A 17,834-nucleotide genomic window follows, 5' to 3' on the forward strand; every position below is an offset into this window, starting at 1 on the left:
GCTGTATAAATTCTCAGACTCCTCAAACTTGTCCCCAAAATCAACAGCCATGGGCTCCTCTAAGCAACTCCCTCGCATTCTGAATAATAAAATAATTGACGCTCACAAAGCAGGAGGAGGCTACAAGAACATAGCAAAGTGTTTTCAGGTAGCTGTTTCCTCAGATTGTAATGTTATTAAGAAATGGCAGTTAACAGAAACAATGGCGATCAAGGTGAGGTCTGGAAGATGAAGAAAACTTTCTGAAAGAACTGCTCGTTGGATTGCTAGAAAGGCAAATAAAAACCCGTGTTTGACTGCAAAAGACCTTCAGAAAGATTTAGCAGACCCTGGAGTGGTGGTGCAGTGTTCTACTATGCAGCGACACCTGAACAAACGTGACCTTCATGGGAGAGTCATCAGAAGAAAACCATTCCTAGTCACGTGACGTCTCAGCTGCGATGCAGACGTGAAGTCTTGTGCTCGTGAAAGACCTACCCAAAACCGTATTATAATTACTAAGATCTTTATTAGTACCCCTCAACTGAAGATGGCAACTCTTACACCAACCAAAAAGAGCGTCAAGAGAGAATTGGAAATGTCCCCGGCGAAGAAAAAACCGAGAGAAACAACCTCCATTTCCAAAGACGACCTCGATGCAGCCATTTTGAGCGGAATTAGCAAGGCCCTCAAAGAACAACAACGAAATTTCGATGCATCAGTGGCCAACGCAGTGAAAGAAGCCTTGGAGGGTACCCTGATGCCCCAGCTTAGAACTCTAAGAGAAGAGATCTCTACCACTAATGAAGCCATCCGGAAAGTAGCAGCAGACGCGGAACATCAGGCTAGCGAAGTGCAGAAGACCCATGCTACAGTGCAATCTCTTCATGCTACCGTTCGCTCCAACAAGCATGACCTCAATGACGTTATCACCAAACTAGCTTACTCTGCAAGACAAGCTGATCGAAATGGAGGACAGAAGCAGGCGAAATAACCTTAGGCTGGTCAATCTTCCAGAATCAGTTGGGGGCTCCAATCTGAAGGGCTTCCTGATTGCCAACTTGCCCAAGTGGATACCATCCCTAGCAGGACAACGTATTGAAATCGATCGCTGCCATCGCATCTATGATGGCAGTAACCAACCCAGAGGAGAAAACCAGAAGCCCCGCACTGTCATTTTTCGTCTCCTGAGATACGCCGACAGGCAAGCTATTCTGCAGGGAGCTCGCAGAGCCAAGCCCAAACACGACAACGCCGCTTTGTTTTTCTTCCCGGATTACAGTCCCCAGACATCAGCTAAGAGGAGAGAATTCACTCCAGTCATCGATAAGCTCAATGACCGGGGCATTCGGTCCTTCCTTCTATACCCCGCGACACTCAAAGTGGAGCACGGAGGGTCTCGGCTCAACTTCAGCTCCCCAGCCGATGTGGAGGGGTTCTTGACTTCGCCAGGTGAGCAGCCACCGAGAGCTGCACAAACACAGCGCCAGATCCACGATAGCCCACCTCCTGACGACGCGCCACTCATGGAAGTAGCCAACATCTGACATTGTGGGTAATTACCAAACTGCTGGTGTCCAGATTGGAAGCTGGACACCTCTTGATTAAAATACCGGGTGGTTTGCGTGCCTTAATGTTGTTAATGATTATCATCTCTCTAGCATATGGGTACAGCTATTTGTTACTAGAGTTTTGGGGGTCTTGCAGCGAGCTAGGATAAGTTGCACTGCTGTTGATAATGCCACGGATCAGTGTTGTTTTGTGTTCCGCAAAGCCTGTAGGAGCATTTGGCGTCCTCGCGGCTTGCACCTGTTCTCTGTATATAGTTTTATTTACCCCCTCACCCTCCTGTTTTTATTTTGGCAGACGGTACTATTTTTGGTTGGGATTGTGCATACTAAGTATAGATAGGATTTTACGCTCAGCACTCATAATGAAAGGGTTTTACAAATGTCACTACATTGCTACAGCACTTGATTATCTGTAATGGATGGTTTACATGCAATAACGTGGAATGTGAATGGTTTAAACTCACCTGTCAAATGGACGAGGTGTCTGGAATATCTGCACAGTAAAAAAGTCAAACTTGCCATCATTCAGGAAACCCACTTAAAAAGCTGTGACATCCATCGCTTTCAGAACAGGCGTTACAAAATTCTATCCTCTTCCTGTGCACCCAATAAAACTAGGTGTGTTCTGATTTTGGCTGCGAGAAGCCTTCAAATAACAGTCCATCACACCTATAGTGACGGCCATGGTCGGTTTACTTTGGTAATTATTACTATAGGCCAAGCCAGATTATTAATAGCCTCAGTTTATGCACCTAACAGCTTTGATCCAGATTTCCTCCACACTATTTATGATAAACTTTTGGGAATGCCAGAATATAGCTTGATTATTGGGGGTGACTTCAATTGCGCTATGTATGATATTGACAGAACTACATCCTCCACAGATCCTCGCGCCTCCTCGGCCCTGCAGAAATTTGTCACTGACCTGCAACTCATAGATGTTTGGCGATTCCATAACAGGTCCACCAGGAATTACACTTTTTTTTTTTCAAACAGGCACAAATCTTTTTCCCGTATTGATTGCATATTTTTAAGCCAATCTCTAGTTCATCAAGCAAAACCAGATATCTTGCCCATTCTGCTGTCAGATCACGCGCCAGTATTGTGCCTGATTTTCCCAAAAGGTGTCCCTACAAAGGCCACCAGATGGCGCTTTAATGACTCATTATTGTTAGACAAGAATTTTGACACCCAGATCCGCGAAAAGCTTGTCGAATTTATTGAGATTAACAAACATGGTTGTGAGAATGCACAGATTCTGTGGGAAACAATGAAATGTTTTATAAGGGGGTTTTGCATTTCATTCTCTTCCAGTCTGAATAAAGCAAGGAAAAGACGATTTGAGGAATTGGAGTTCAACATCAAAACATTGGAGTTAGAGTTAAAACAAAATCCAACCAAAACTACAGCCTGTAAACTTAATGCTTTGCGTTCAAAATACAAAAGATTAAATCTAGTTAAAGCAGAATTCATCCTTCGACACACCAGGCAGAAATATTACTCTGAAGGAGAGCGGCCCAGTCATCTCCTGGCCCTAAGACTAAGAGAAAATGAATCAAAAGCCAATATTTTTGCCATCAAAGACCCACATGGATCTATCCTTACTGATCCTGCATCTATCAATGAAGTTTTTAGAAAATTTTATTTAGATCTATATGCCTCAGAAGTCAAATGGGACCACACAAATAGCAAATCCTTCCTGGATGGGCTTGAGCTACCTACAGTGGTGCTTGAAAGTTTGTGAACCCTTTAGAATTTTCTATATTTCTGCATAAATATGACCTAAAACATCATCAGATTTTCACACAAGTCCTAAAAGTAGATAAAGAGAACCCAGTTAAATAAATGAGACAAAAATATTATACTTGGTCATTTATTTATTGAGGAAAATGATCCAATATTATATATCTGTGAGTGGCAAAAGTATGTGAACCTTTGCTTTCAGTATCTGGTGTGACCCCCTTGTGCAGCAATAACTGCAACTAAGCGTTTCCGGTAACTGTTGATCAGTCCTGCACACCGGCTTGGAGGAATTTTAGCCCATTCCTCCGTACAGAACAGCTTCAACTCCGGGATGCTGGTGGGTTTCCTCACATGAACTGCTCACTTCAGGTCCTTCTGCAACATTTCGATTGGATTAAGGTCAGGACTTTGACTTGGCCATTCCAAAACATTAACTTTATTCTTCTTTAACCATTCTTTGGTAGAACGACTTGCGTGCCTTTGGGTCATTGTCTTGCTGCATGACCCACCTTCTCTTGAGATTCAGTTCATGGACAGATGTCCTGACATTTTCCTTTAGAATTCGCTGGTATAGTTCAGAATTCATTGTTCCATCAATGATGGCAAGCCGTCCTGGCCCAGATGCAGCAAAACAGGCCCAAACCATGATACTACCACCACCATGTTTCACAGATGGGATCAGGTTCTTATGCTGGAATGCAGTGTTTTCCTTTCTCCAAACATAACACTTCTCGTTTAAACCAAAAAGTTCTGTTTTGGTCTCATCCGTCCACAAAACATTTTTCCAATAGCCTTCTGGCTTGTCCACATGATCTTTAGCAAACTGCAGACGAGCAGCAATGTTCTTTTTGGAGAGCAGTGGCTTTCTCCTTGCAACCCTGCCATACACACCATTGTTGTTCAGTGTTCTCCTGATGGTGGACTCATGAACATTTAACGTTAGCCAATGTGAGAGAGGCCTTCAGTTGCTTAGAAGTTACCCTGGGGTCCTTTGTGACCTCACCGACTATTATATGCCTTGCTCTTGGAGTGATCTTTGTTGGTCGAACACTCCTGGGGAGGGTAACAATGGTCTTGAATTTCCTCCATTTGTACACAATCTGTCTGACTGTGGATTGGTGGAATCCAAACTCTTTAGAGATGGTTTTGTAACCTTTTTCAGCCTGATGAGCATCAACACTTTTTCTGAGGTCCTCAGAAATCTCCTTTGTTCGTGCCGTGATACACTTCCACAAACGTGTTGTGAAGATCAGACTTTGATAGATCCCCTGTTCTTTAAATAAAACAGGGTGCCCACTCACACCTGATTGTCATCCCATTGATTGAAAACACCTGACTTTAATTTCACCTTCAAATTAACTGCTAATCGTAGAGGTTCACATACTTTTGCCACTCACAGATATGTAACACTGGATGATTTTCCTCAATAAATAAATGACCAAGTATAATATTTTTGTCTCGTTTGTTTAACTGGGTTCTCTTTATCTACTTTTAGGACTTGTGTGAAAATCTGATGATGTTTTAGGTCATATTTATACAGAAATATAGAAAATTCTAAAGGGTTCACAAACTTTCAAGCACCACTGTAAGCTTTCTGAGGCGGAAGCTGAACTACTAGAGTCTCCCCTTACTCTAGATGAGGTTACTACTGCTCTTAGATCTCTTAACAGGGGGAAGTCACCAGGAATAGATGGTATACCACCTGAGCTACTTTTGTTTGTGTGGGACATAGTTGGCCCTCTCTATTTAGATTCCATTAACTACGCACTGGAAACTGGTTCTTTCCATAGAGATCAAAATAGGGCTCTTATCTCCCTACTACTAAAGAAAGGAAAAGATCCACTGGGCTGTGGTAATTTTAGGCCCATCTCTTTGATTTGTTGTGATGTGAAAGTTTTTGCTAAGGTGCTTGTGAACAGATTGGATACACATGCGAGTAAATTGATAAATCATGATCAGACAGGATTCCTCAAAGGGCGCACAGCATCAGACAATATACGTAGGCTGTTACACGTTATAAACTCTGCCGACACCTACCCTGAGTCTGTGGCTGTCTTCTTACTGGACGCGATGAAAGCGTATGACAGGCTAGAATTGTCATATATGTGGGCTGTTTTGGAAAAGTTTGGTTTTGGACCAAAATTTATGAGTATGATAAAGGTCTTGTATAATTCGCCGACAGCATGTGTGTTAACAGGCTCTAAAATTTCATCACCTTTTCAGCTGGAGAGAGGCACACGTCAAGGGTGCCCTCTCTCTCCTATTTTGTTTTGTCTTTGTTTGGAACCCTTGGCGCAAATGATTAGGCAAAGTAGGGATATTAAACCTGTCACACTCTATGGCGTGGATCACTATATATCACTTTTTGCTGATGACATTCTATTTCTGCTAAGAACAAAAGTATCATCAGTCCCTCGAATATTGAAGCTCTTTGAGCAATTTGGTCAGCTTTCAGGGTACAAGATAAACTGGGATAAATCCATCTTGATGCCACTTAATAACATAGGGAAGAGTAAAACCCCCCTGTGCATTCCCACTAAGGACTCATTCACTTACTTAGGTGTTCACATTTCTCCAACAATCCCGCAAATTGTGAAAGAAAACTTTGTCAAGGTTCTACAAAATATTCAAATAGATATTAAAAGATGGAACAGGCTGCCACTATCTTTGCAAGGAAGAGTAAATATAGTAAAAATGAATATTCTACCTCGAATCAACTTTTTGTTTTTTATGATTCCCTTAGCTCCCCCTCCAGCGCTCGAAACTAACGGTGTCCCGATGTCCCGGGGACCATAAAAAATGTCATCGGGACACAAAATTATCATATCTGGGACAATCCCAGGACAATGGAAAAAAACAGATCTAGAAAAAAAAGTTCTACATTAATATTATTTACAAAGCCATAACACATACGTAGACATTCACCTAATTTGTCAATTTTAATTTTAAAACGTTAACAGCGAAAAATACATAGTAGCTACACTTTCGATGCACCTGCATCCGTAGGCTACAGAGCAGCGCATTCTGTTCTAGAATCTTTGGCCGGAGTCCGCATTATATGGACTTGGAATGGAATTGCTACCGCACACGCTGCGCCAACTCTTGCCAGAACAAAAATGCTTAAGTGGTTGAAGCGGACCGACCGCAGGGAAGAAACTGAAAGCCCAGACATAACGTCTCTGGGACCTTCAGGATCCAAAGTGTCATCGCCTGGTCTGCAGGCAACGCTAGCAACTGAATGAACTTAATGAACACTGTTAGACACGTTATAAAATACAACAGGAATGATGTGGACGATATTGACGGAAGATACCATTCAACAGAATAAGTGAGTTTTCTTGGTGTCTTTCTAGTTCAGAAAGTTTAGTCAGTCAGCAGCACAACTAGGCTCGGACCTGCCACTATGCTGATGTTGCTAACATCTGCATCCGGCAGCGAAAGTTCATAAAATGGATAACGGAAAGTTCATAAAAATGGATAACGGTAATGGATAACGGAAAGTTCATAAAAATGGATAACGGTAATGGATAACGGAAAGTTCATTAAAATGGATAACGGTAATGGATAATGGAAAGTTCATAAAAATGGATAACGGTAATGGATAACGGAAAGTTCATTAAAATGGATAACGGTAATGGATAATGGAAAGTTCATAAAAATGGATAACGGTAATGGTGAAAATTATAAGTTGGCCTTATAAGTGCCAACAGATATTCAAGGTATAAGTAGATGAAACGAACATAAAAGGGGTCTTATTTTCAACTAAAGTGTACTGCAGATGTAGGGAGTTGAAACATTTTCTGAATGAGCTAGTTGGCCCCTTTAAATAAACGGGTATCTATTCATACAGTGAGATCGCCAAAGTTTAATAAACTGAAAATGCAATAACTGTAATTTTGAAGTAGATGATGTATAGGACATGTGTCGCTTGTGTCTTGTGACTTATTGTAAAAATGATATAAAGGGTTCAAAATCGCATAGTTACAAATATAATAGTAACTTCATATGATGGGCGGCACGGTGGTGTAGTGGTTAGCGCTGTCGCCTCACAGCAAGAAGGTCCTGGGTTCGAGCCCCGGGGCCAGCGAGGGCCTTTCTGTGTGGAGTTTGCATGTTCTCCCCGTGTCCGCGTGGGTTTCCTCCGGGTGCTCCGGTTTCCCCCACAGTCCAAAGACATGCAGGTTAGGTTAACTGGTGACACTAAATTGACCGTAGGTGTGAATGTGAATGGTTGTCTGTGTCTATGTGTCAGCCCTGTGATGACCTGGCGACTTGTCCAGGGTGTACCCCGCCTTTCGCCCGTGGTCAGCTGGGATGGGCTCCGGCTTGCCTGCGACCCTGTAGGGCAGGATAAAGCGGCTAGAGATAATGAGATGAGATGAGACTTCATATGATAATATTAACCACTGGTTATTTCAGAGAGGAAAAAAATGGGGACACTATTGCTTCCATTCGGGACAATACAACACAGAATTCGGGACCACTGGGGGACACAAAGAAAAAAAGTTAATTTCGAGCCCTGTCCCCCTCCCAACTACTACAAAGAGATCCACTCATCAATCTCTCAATTCATTTGGAATGGTAAGCGCCCCAGAATAAGGTTGACAACATTACAGCGACCCAAGTTATTGGAGGGTCTTGCCTTACCGAATTTCCAGTTTTATCATTGGGCCTTTCAGATAAGAGCGCTACATATCTGGATGGACCCCAGCTCAAAAGTCCCCTGGAGATCTATAGAGGATGCCATGGTTAAGCCCCATAGGTTACAAGATTTGCTTTTCGCTGGACTTGGAAGATCTAACCCCAATCTTAAAGGAACAGTCCACCGTATTTCCATAATGAAATATGCTCTTATCTGAATTGAGACGAGCTGCTCCGTACCTATCCGAGCTTTGCGTGACCTCCCAGTCAGTCAGACGCAGTCAGACGTGCTGTCACTGCTGTTAGCAATGTAGCTAGGCTCAGCATGGCCAACGGTATTTTTTGGGGCTGTAGTTAGATGCGACCAAACTCTTCCGCGTTTTTCCTGTTTACATAGGTTTATATGACCAGTGATATGAAACAAGTTCAGTTACACAAATTGAAACGTAGCGATTTTCTATGCTATGGAAAGTCCGCACTATAATGACAGGCGTACTAACACCTTCTGCGCGCTTCGGCAGCGCATTGATATCTGAGCTCCGTATCAATGCGCTGCCGAAGCGCGCAGAAGGTGTTAGTACGCCTGTCATTATAGTGCGGACTTTCCATAGCATAGAAAATCGCTACGTTTCAATTTGTGCAACTGAACTTGTTTCATATCACTGGTCATATAAACCTATGTAAACAGGAAAAACGCGGAAGAGTTTGGTTGCATCTAACTACAGCCCCAAAAAATACCATTGGCCATACTGAGCCTAGCTACATTGCTAACAGGAGTGACAGCGCGTCTGACTGCGTCTGACTGACTGGGAGGTCGCGCAAAGCTCGGAGAGGTACGGAGCAGCTCGTCTCAATTCAGATAAGAGCATATTTCATTATGGAAATACGGTGGACTGTTCCTTTAAACTTGGTTGTATAATTGCACACTCCTTAAAAGTTTGGAAAGAGGCAGAGAAATGCATGGGTGTCCAGCTCCATACAGGTGTGTTAACTCCTCTCTGGCATAACAGCCGATTTCTGATTGGTGGCAAGTCATTCCACAACTCGCACTGGTCTTCACAGGGCATAAATGTTGTAAATGACATGTTTGACACGGATGGCCTGCATTCATTTCAGAATCTTAAAATCACATTTAATCTACCTGCTTCATCATACTTTGTCTACCTCCAGCTATGTTCTGCTCTTAGAGCATATGGCGTGCCATGGGACCGTCCACCTATAATTCATCCACTGTTAAAATGGGTTCAACCCTCTGATAACTTAAGAGGCAGAGTCTCTCTGGTTTACAACAATTTACTACACAAGTCTGCTGGTGAACTAGCCATAGAGAAAATATGGGACAGAGAACTCTCCACATACAATCAAGAACTGGATTGGGATGAAATATGGCTCAATCTCTCTCAAAGTTCAAAGAATCTAGCTCACCAGCTAATTCATTACAAAACTATCCATAGAGCGTATGCAACCCCTTACAGGAAGTTCCAGATGAACCGTGCCCCAAGCCCTATCTGTAACATTTGTAATGCTCTACCTGGCACGTTTTTACATAGGTTCTGGGAGTGTCCCATAATTGCAGATCTGTGGTCTAGTGTAATAAAGGACCTCTCAAAACTGCTGGGCATCAGTATCCCAAAAACACCACACATTTGTCTTCTGAACGACATCACTGATCTAGACTATGCCCTTCAGTTCAGTTGGTCGGGTTCAATGCCCGAACTGATGATCACATCATCAGTTTTTCTTTGGCTAATCAGACACAAGGTACGCCACCACTCTTGCCGGAGCGGTTGGGGGTTAGGTGCCTTGCTCAAGGGCACTTAAGTCAATCCTGCTAGTCTGGGGAATCGAACCAGCAACCTTTTGGTCCCAAAGCTGTTTCTCTAACCATTAGGCCATGACTTCCCCCTATGCCCTTATCCAACAGAGAATGTTGATGACAGGCTTTACAGCCGCCAAAAAAGTAATTTTGCAATTATGGATTAACCCCCAGGTTCCACCTCGTAAACTTTGGATTAACTACCTGGACAATATTGTTAATTTAGAATATCACACAGCTAGACTAAACAAGGCCATGCCTTCCACTTTACAGAAATGGCAATCATTCCTAGGTAGAATTCAAGATTTAAGTAAATCACCTCTTCAGTGAGTGTACCTACAGTATGTCTACATAATTTTAATTTGTATTACTACCATTATTGTGTTTTGTTTTTGGCTGAGTGCTTTTTTCTTCTTATGTTTTTACTTATCTGTTTTTCTCTTTCCTTGTAATGCCCTTGTGGGCCATACCCTGGTATATGGACTGAAAGGACTATATGGACTGTATGCATCTATCCATGTGTACCAGAAGGTTTCTTTTTAATGAATGTATTGTGTAACCGTCTGCCCCCCCCCAAGAAAAAACAATAAAAAAGTTGATCACAAAAAAAGAAGAAAACCATTCCTGCGTCCTAGCCACAAAATTCAGCATCTGAAGTTTGCAAATGAACATCTAAATAATCCTGATGCATTTTGGAAACAAGTCCTGTGGACTGATGAAATCAAACTAGAACTTTTTGGCCACAATGTGCAAAGGTATGTTTGGAGAAAAAAGGGTGCCAAATTCCAGGAGAAGAACACCTCTCCAACTCTGAAGCATGGGTGTGGATGGATCATGCTTTGGGGTTGTGTTGCAGCCAGTGGCACAGGGCACATTTCACTGGTCGAGGGAAGCATGGATTCGAATAAATACCAGCAAACTCTGGAAGCAAACATCACACCATCTGTAAAAAAAGTCGAAGTTAAAAGAGGACGGGTCCTACAATAAGACGATGATCCAAAACACACCTCAAAATCTACAATGGAATACCTCAAGAGGCCCAAGCTGAAGGTTTTGCCCTGGCCCTCACAGTCTCCTGACCTAAACATCACTGAAAATCTGTGGATAGATCTCAAAAGAGCAGTGCATGCAAGACAGCCCAAGAAACTTGTAGAACTGGAAGCCTTTTGCAAGGATGAATGTGTGAAAATCCCCCAGGTAAGAACTGAAAGATTATTAGCTGGCAACAAAAAGTGTTTACAAGCTGTGATACTTACCAAAGTGGGTGTTACTAGGTACTAACCATGCAGGGTGCCCAAACTTTTGCTTCGGGCCTTTTTTCCTTTTTTGTCATTTTAAAAATGTAAAAGATGATAAATAAATTGTTTTTGCTTAAAATATAAAGGGAATGAGTCATCTTTAACTTTCTGCCTTTTGGAGATCATTTCATCTTCAACTTGCTTAACTGTTCACAATAACAGCAGTTTTGACCAGGGGTGCCCAAACTTTTGCATACCACTGTATTTAATCAGCATATTAGTTGAAAAATTCAAGCCAGACTGTTCTCATTGAATTCAGAATTGAATGCTGCGCAACATACTTTTTTACAGAATTAAAATGTTTATTGAGATATTACAAATCAAAGATTGAAGAAATGGCTTAATTTTTAGAAAACTGACGTAATATTATGTATTAGGATAAAATGGGCCTCATTAATGAATGAGATCAAAGGTTTTTTTCTTAACTTTTTTTCAAGATATTTACATGGAAATTGGCAGGCAAATAGATGACTGTATACTGAATACAAAGTTTGAAAAATTAGTTAAAACCAATGATGCAAATTAGTATTTAATTAGCATGAAGAATGAATGCATCCCAGTCAGGAATGTCCTTCACATCGACCATTCTCTATCACAATAAAAAAACTAACAAAAGATTATTTCTAATACCGGGGCGGCACGGTGGTGTAGTGGTTAGCGCTGTCGCCTCACAGCAAGAAGGTCCGGGTTTGAGCCCCGTGGCCGGCGAGGGCCTTTCTGTGCGGAGTTTGCATGTTCTCCCCGTGTCCGCGTGGGTTTCCTCCGGGTGCTCCGGTTTCCCCCACAGTCCAAAGACATGCAGGTTAGGTTAACTGGTGACACTAAATTGACCGTAGGTGTGAATGTGAATGGTTGTCTGTGTCTATGTGTCAGCCCTGTGATGACCTGGCGACTTGTCCAGGGTGTACCCCGCCTTTCGCCCGTGGTCAGCTGGGATGGGCTCCGGCTTGCCTGCGACCCTGTAGGGCAGGATAAAGCGGCTAGAGATAATGAGATGAGATGAGACTTCATATGATAATATTAACCACTGGTTATTTCAGAGAGGAAAAAAATGGGGACACTATTGCTTCCATTCGGGACAATACAACACAGAATTCGGGACCACTGGGGGACACAAAGAAAAAAAGTTAATTTCGAGCCCTGTCCCCCTCCCAACTACTACAAAGAGATCCACTCATCAATCTCTCAATTCATTTGGAATGGTAAGCGCCCCAGAATAAGGTTGACAACATTACAGCGACCCAAGTTATTGGAGGGTCTTGCCTTACCGAATTTCCAGTTTTATCATTGGGCCTTTCAGATAAGAGCGCTACATATCTGGATGGACCCCAGCTCAAAAGTCCCCTGGAGATCTATAGAGGATGCCATGGTTAAGCCCCATAGGTTACAAGATTTGCTTTTCGCTGGACTTGGAAGATCTAACCCCAATCTTAAAGGAACAGTCCACCGTATTTCCATAATGAAATATGCTCTTATCTGAATTGAGACGAGCTGCTCCGTACCTATCCGAGCTTTGCGTGACCTCCCAGTCAGTCAGACGCAGTCAGACGTGCTGTCACTGCTGTTAGCAATGTAGCTAGGCTCAGCATGGCCAACGGTATTTTTTGGGGCTGTAGTTAGATGCGACCAAACTCTTCCGCGTTTTTCCTGTTTACATAGGTTTATATGACCAGTGATATGAAACAAGTTCAGTTACACAAATTGAAACGTAGCGATTTTCTATGCTATGGAAAGTCCGCACTATAATGACAGGCGTACTAACACCTTCTGCGCGCTTCGGCAGCGCATTGATATCTGAGCTCCGTATCAATGCGCTGCCGAAGCGCGCAGAAGGTGTTAGTACGCCTGTCATTATAGTGCGGACTTTCCATAGCATAGAAAATCGCTACGTTTCAATTTGTGCAACTGAACTTGTTTCATATCACTGGTCATATAAACCTATGTAAACAGGAAAAACGCGGAAGAGTTTGGTTGCATCTAACTACAGCCCCAAAAAATACCATTGGCCATACTGAGCCTAGCTACATTGCTAACAGGAGTGACAGCGCGTCTGACTGCGTCTGACTGACTGGGAGGTCGCGCAAAGCTCGGAGAGGTACGGAGCAGCTCGTCTCAATTCAGATAAGAGCATATTTCATTATGGAAATACGGTGGACTGTTCCTTTAAACTTGGTTGTATAATTGCACACTCCTTAAAAGTTTGGAAAGAGGCAGAGAAATGCATGGGTGTCCAGCTCCATACAGGTGTGTTAACTCCTCTCTGGCATAACAGCCGATTTCTGATTGGTGGCAAGTCATTCCACAACTCGCACTGGTCTTCACAGGGCATAAATGTTGTAAATGACATGTTTGACACGGATGGCCTGCATTCATTTCAGAATCTTAAAATCACATTTAATCTACCTGCTTCATCATACTTTGTCTACCTCCAGCTATGTTCTGCTCTTAGAGCATATGGCGTGCCATGGGACCGTCCACCTATAATTCATCCACTGTTAAAATGGGTTCAACCCTCTGATAACTTAAGAGGCAGAGTCTCTCTGGTTTACAACAATTTACTACACAAGTCTGCTGGTGAACTAGCCATAGAGAAAATATGGGACAGAGAACTCTCCACATACAATCAAGAACTGGATTGGGATGAAATATGGCTCAATCTCTCTCAAAGTTCAAAGAATCTAGCTCACCAGCTAATTCATTACAAAACTATCCATAGAGCGTATGCAACCCCTTACAGGAAGTTCCAGATGAACCGTGCCCCAAGCCCTATCTGTAACATTTGTAATGCTCTACCTGGCACGTTTTTACATAGGTTCTGGGAGTGTCCCATAATTGCAGATCTGTGGTCTAGTGTAATAAAGGACCTCTCAAAACTGCTGGGCATCAGTATCCCAAAAACACCACACATTTGTCTTCTGAACGACATCACTGATCTAGACTATGCCCTTCAGTTCAGTTGGTCGGGTTCAATGCCCGAACTGATGATCACATCATCAGTTTTTCTTTGGCTAATCAGACACAAGGTACGCCACCACTCTTGCCGGAGCGGTTGGGGGTTAGGTGCCTTGCTCAAGGGCACTTAAGTCAATCCTGCTAGTCTGGGGAATCGAACCAGCAACCTTTTGGTCCCAAAGCTGTTTCTCTAACCATTAGGCCATGACTTCCCCCTATGCCCTTATCCAACAGAGAATGTTGATGACAGGCTTTACAGCCGCCAAAAAAGTAATTTTGCAATTATGGATTAACCCCCAGGTTCCACCTCGTAAACTTTGGATTAACTACCTGGACAATATTGTTAATTTAGAATATCACACAGCTAGACTAAACAAGGCCATGCCTTCCACTTTACAGAAATGGCAATCATTCCTAGGTAGAATTCAAGATTTAAGTAAATCACCTCTTCAGTGAGTGTACCTACAGTATGTCTACATAATTTTAATTTGTATTACTACCATTATTGTGTTTTGTTTTTGGCTGAGTGCTTTTTTCTTCTTATGTTTTTACTTATCTGTTTTTCTCTTTCCTTGTAATGCCCTTGTGGGCCATACCCTGGTATATGGACTGAAAGGACTATATGGACTGTATGCATCTATCCATGTGTACCAGAAGGTTTCTTTTTAATGAATGTATTGTGTAACCGTCTGCCCCCCCCCCCCCCCCCCCCCAAGAAAAAACAATAAAAAAGTTGATCACAAAAAAAGAAGAAAACCATTCCTGCGTCCTAGCCACAAAATTCAGCATCTGAAGTTTGCAAATGAACATCTAAATAATCCTGATGCATTTTGGAAACAAGTCCTGTGGACTGATGAAATCAAACTAGAACTTTTTGGCCACAATGTGCAAAGGTATGTTTGGAGAAAAAAGGGTGCCAAATTCCAGGAGAAGAACACCTCTCCAACTCTGAAGCATGGGTGTGGATGGATCATGCTTTGGGGTTGTGTTGCAGCCAGTGGCACAGGGCACATTTCACTGGTCGAGGGAAGCATGGATTCGAATAAATACCAGCAAACTCTGGAAGCAAACATCACACCATCTGTAAAAAAAGTCGAAGTTAAAAGAGGACGGGTCCTACAATAAGACGATGATCCAAAACACACCTCAAAATCTACAATGGAATACCTCAAGAGGCCCAAGCTGAAGGTTTTGCCCTGGCCCTCACAGTCTCCTGACCTAAACATCACTGAAAATCTGTGGATAGATCTCAAAAGAGCAGTGCATGCAAGACAGCCCAAGAAACTTGTAGAACTGGAAGCCTTTTGCAAGGATGAATGTGTGAAAATCCCCCAGGTAAGAACTGAAAGATTATTAGCTGGCAACAAAAAGTGTTTACAAGCTGTGATACTTACCAAAGTGGGTGTTACTAGGTACTAACCATGCAGGGTGCCCAAACTTTTGCTTCGGGCCTTTTTTCCTTTTTTGTCATTTTAAAAATGTAAAAGATGATAAATAAATTGTTTTTGCTTAAAATATAAAGGGAATGAGTCATCTTTAACTTTCTGCCTTTTGGAGATCATTTCATCTTCAACTTGCTTAACTGTTCACAATAACAGCAGTTTTGACCAGGGGTGCCCAAACTTTTGCATACCACTGTATTTAATCAGCATATTAGTTGAAAAATTCAAGCCAGACTGTTCTCATTGAATTCAGAATTGAATGCTGCGCAACATACTTTTTTACAGAATTAAAATGTTTATTGAGATATTACAAATCAAAGATTGAAGAAATGGCTTAATTTTTAGAAAACTGACGTAATATTATGTATTAGGATAAAATGGGCCTCATTAATGAATGAGATCAAAGGTTTTTTTCTTAACTTTTTTTCAAGATATTTACATGGAAATTGGCAGGCAAATAGATGACTGTATACTGAATACAAAGTTTGAAAAATTAGTTAAAACCAATGATGCAAATTAGTATTTAATTAGCATGAAGAATGAATGCATCCCAGTCAGGAATGTCCTTCACATCGACCATTCTCTATCACAATAAAAAAACTAACAAAAGATTATTTCTAATACCGGGGCGGCACGGTGGTGTAGTGGTTAGCGCTGTCGCCTCACAGCAAGAAGGTCCGGGTTTGAGCCCCGTGGCCGGCGAGGGCCTTTCTGTGCGGAGTTTGCATGTTCTCCCCGTGTCCGCGTGGGTTTCCTCCGGGTGCTCCGGTTTCCCCCACAGTCCAAAGACATGCAGGTTAGGTTAACTGGTGACTCTAAATTGACCGTAGGTGTGAATGTGAGTGTGAATGGTTGTCTGTGTCTATGTGTCAGCCCTGTGATGACCTGGCGACTTGTCCAGGGTGTACCCCGCCTTTCGCCTGTAGTCAGCTGGGATAGGCTCCAGCTTGCCTGCGACCCTGTAGAAGGATAAAGCGGCTAGAGATAATGAGATGAGATGAGACTTCATCAGAAACGGTGAGTATAACACTTTTTGGATTAGGATGTTGGTTTTTGAGCTTTTTCTCTCCCCGTGTTCAGGGTTTTCAGAGATAACGTCATCATGACCGAGACCTACACTACCGTTCAAAAGTTTGGGGTCACCCAGACAATTTTGTGTTTTCCATGAAAAGTCACACTTTTATTTCCCACCATAAGTTGTAAAATGAATAGAAAATATAGTCAAGACATTTTTTTTGGCCATTTTGAGCATTTAATCGACCCCACAAATGTGATGCTCCAGAAACCCAATCTGCTCAAAGGAAGGTCAGTTTTATAGCTTCTCTAAAGAGCTCAACTGTTTTCAGCTGTGCTAACATGATTGTACAAGGGTTTTCTAATCATCCATTAGCCTTCTGAGGCAATGAGCAAACACATTGTACCATTAGAACACTGGAGTGAGAGTTGCTGGAAATGGGCCTCTATACACCTATGGAGATATTGCACCAAAAACCAGACATTTGCAGCTAGAATAGTCATTTACCACATTAGCAATGTATAGAGTGGATTTCTGATTAGTTTAAAGTGATCTTCATTGAAAAAAACAGTGCTTTTCTTTCAAAAATAAGGACATTTCAAAGTGACCCCAAACTTTTGAACGGTAGTGTAACTGCCATATTCCAGTAGTCTCAAACTGAGAATATTTTGACTTTTGGTCTTTTTTTTTTTTTTCTCCTTCCATCACATATAGTCCTTCCAAAGTGCACAGTGTTTTACTGTTTGTACTGCCTTAACCCATGAACTTCATTATTTAATCATTAAAGAAGCCATGTGAGGTTTAATCTCGACACCAACTGTTGTACTATGTCCTAGCCCCGTATCTATTAACACTTCCTTTCCTGATTCCTCATGTTCTTCTTCAAACTGGTGTTAAAATGTCTAGTTTTATGTTCTGTGCAGATGTGGTGAGGTGTAGACCGGTTCCGTTATTAAGAGCCACACCTTGTCGTGCTTTAATCGATGAGCTGATCACTCTGAAGGCACATCATCTGCCACGAAACTCCCCCGTGACCATGAGAGCTCGGATGACATGTGAGGATGGACATTTGTGGCAGTCAGTCGCTCACTACCACGCTGATGAGGATGGAGTCGTAGACTGTGAGCGATTTTATTTATTGCTCAAAAAAAAAGCGTTAATTTTTTCCTTGTAGAAAGAGGATGGAAGGTAAATAAACTTTAGTCTTCCTCTGTAACAGTGACAAAACACCCCTCGGTTGGTGGTTCATATGTTGGCTGTGAACCAATGGGCCTGTTTTGGAGTCTACAGCCTGCACTTGGTGACAAACAAGATCTGAGGTAGGGGGAAATGATGTCATGTGGGGTTAGTTCAGTTGATAGAGTGAACCATGACACG

At 42.3% G+C, this 17,834-nt stretch overlaps 1 protein-coding gene across 2 annotated transcripts in view; it reads left to right on the top strand.

The window, feature by feature from the left end:
* Positions 1-17,834, top strand: part of LOC132874237 (peroxisomal succinyl-coenzyme A thioesterase-like) — a 67,533-nt gene that overhangs the window by 7,479 nt on the left and 42,220 nt on the right. Inside the window, exons 1-3 of one of the 2 annotated variants that reach the window (XM_060910226.1) lie at positions 16,310-16,459; positions 17,381-17,578; positions 17,677-17,776. In XM_060910226.1, coding sequence (XP_060766209.1) covers positions 17,494-17,578; positions 17,677-17,776 — 185 coding nt within the window. In that variant the 5' untranslated portion in view covers positions 16,310-16,459; positions 17,381-17,493. Of the gene's footprint in view, positions 1-16,309; positions 16,460-17,380; positions 17,579-17,676; positions 17,777-17,834 lie in introns of those variants that run through there. The other variant, XM_060910225.1, reaches the window with a different exon arrangement.

This window comes from Neoarius graeffei, chromosome 26, assembly GCF_027579695.1.
Source record: "Neoarius graeffei isolate fNeoGra1 chromosome 26, fNeoGra1.pri, whole genome shotgun sequence".
In the NCBI taxonomy this organism is placed as follows: Eukaryota; Metazoa; Chordata; class Actinopteri; order Siluriformes; family Ariidae; genus Neoarius; species Neoarius graeffei.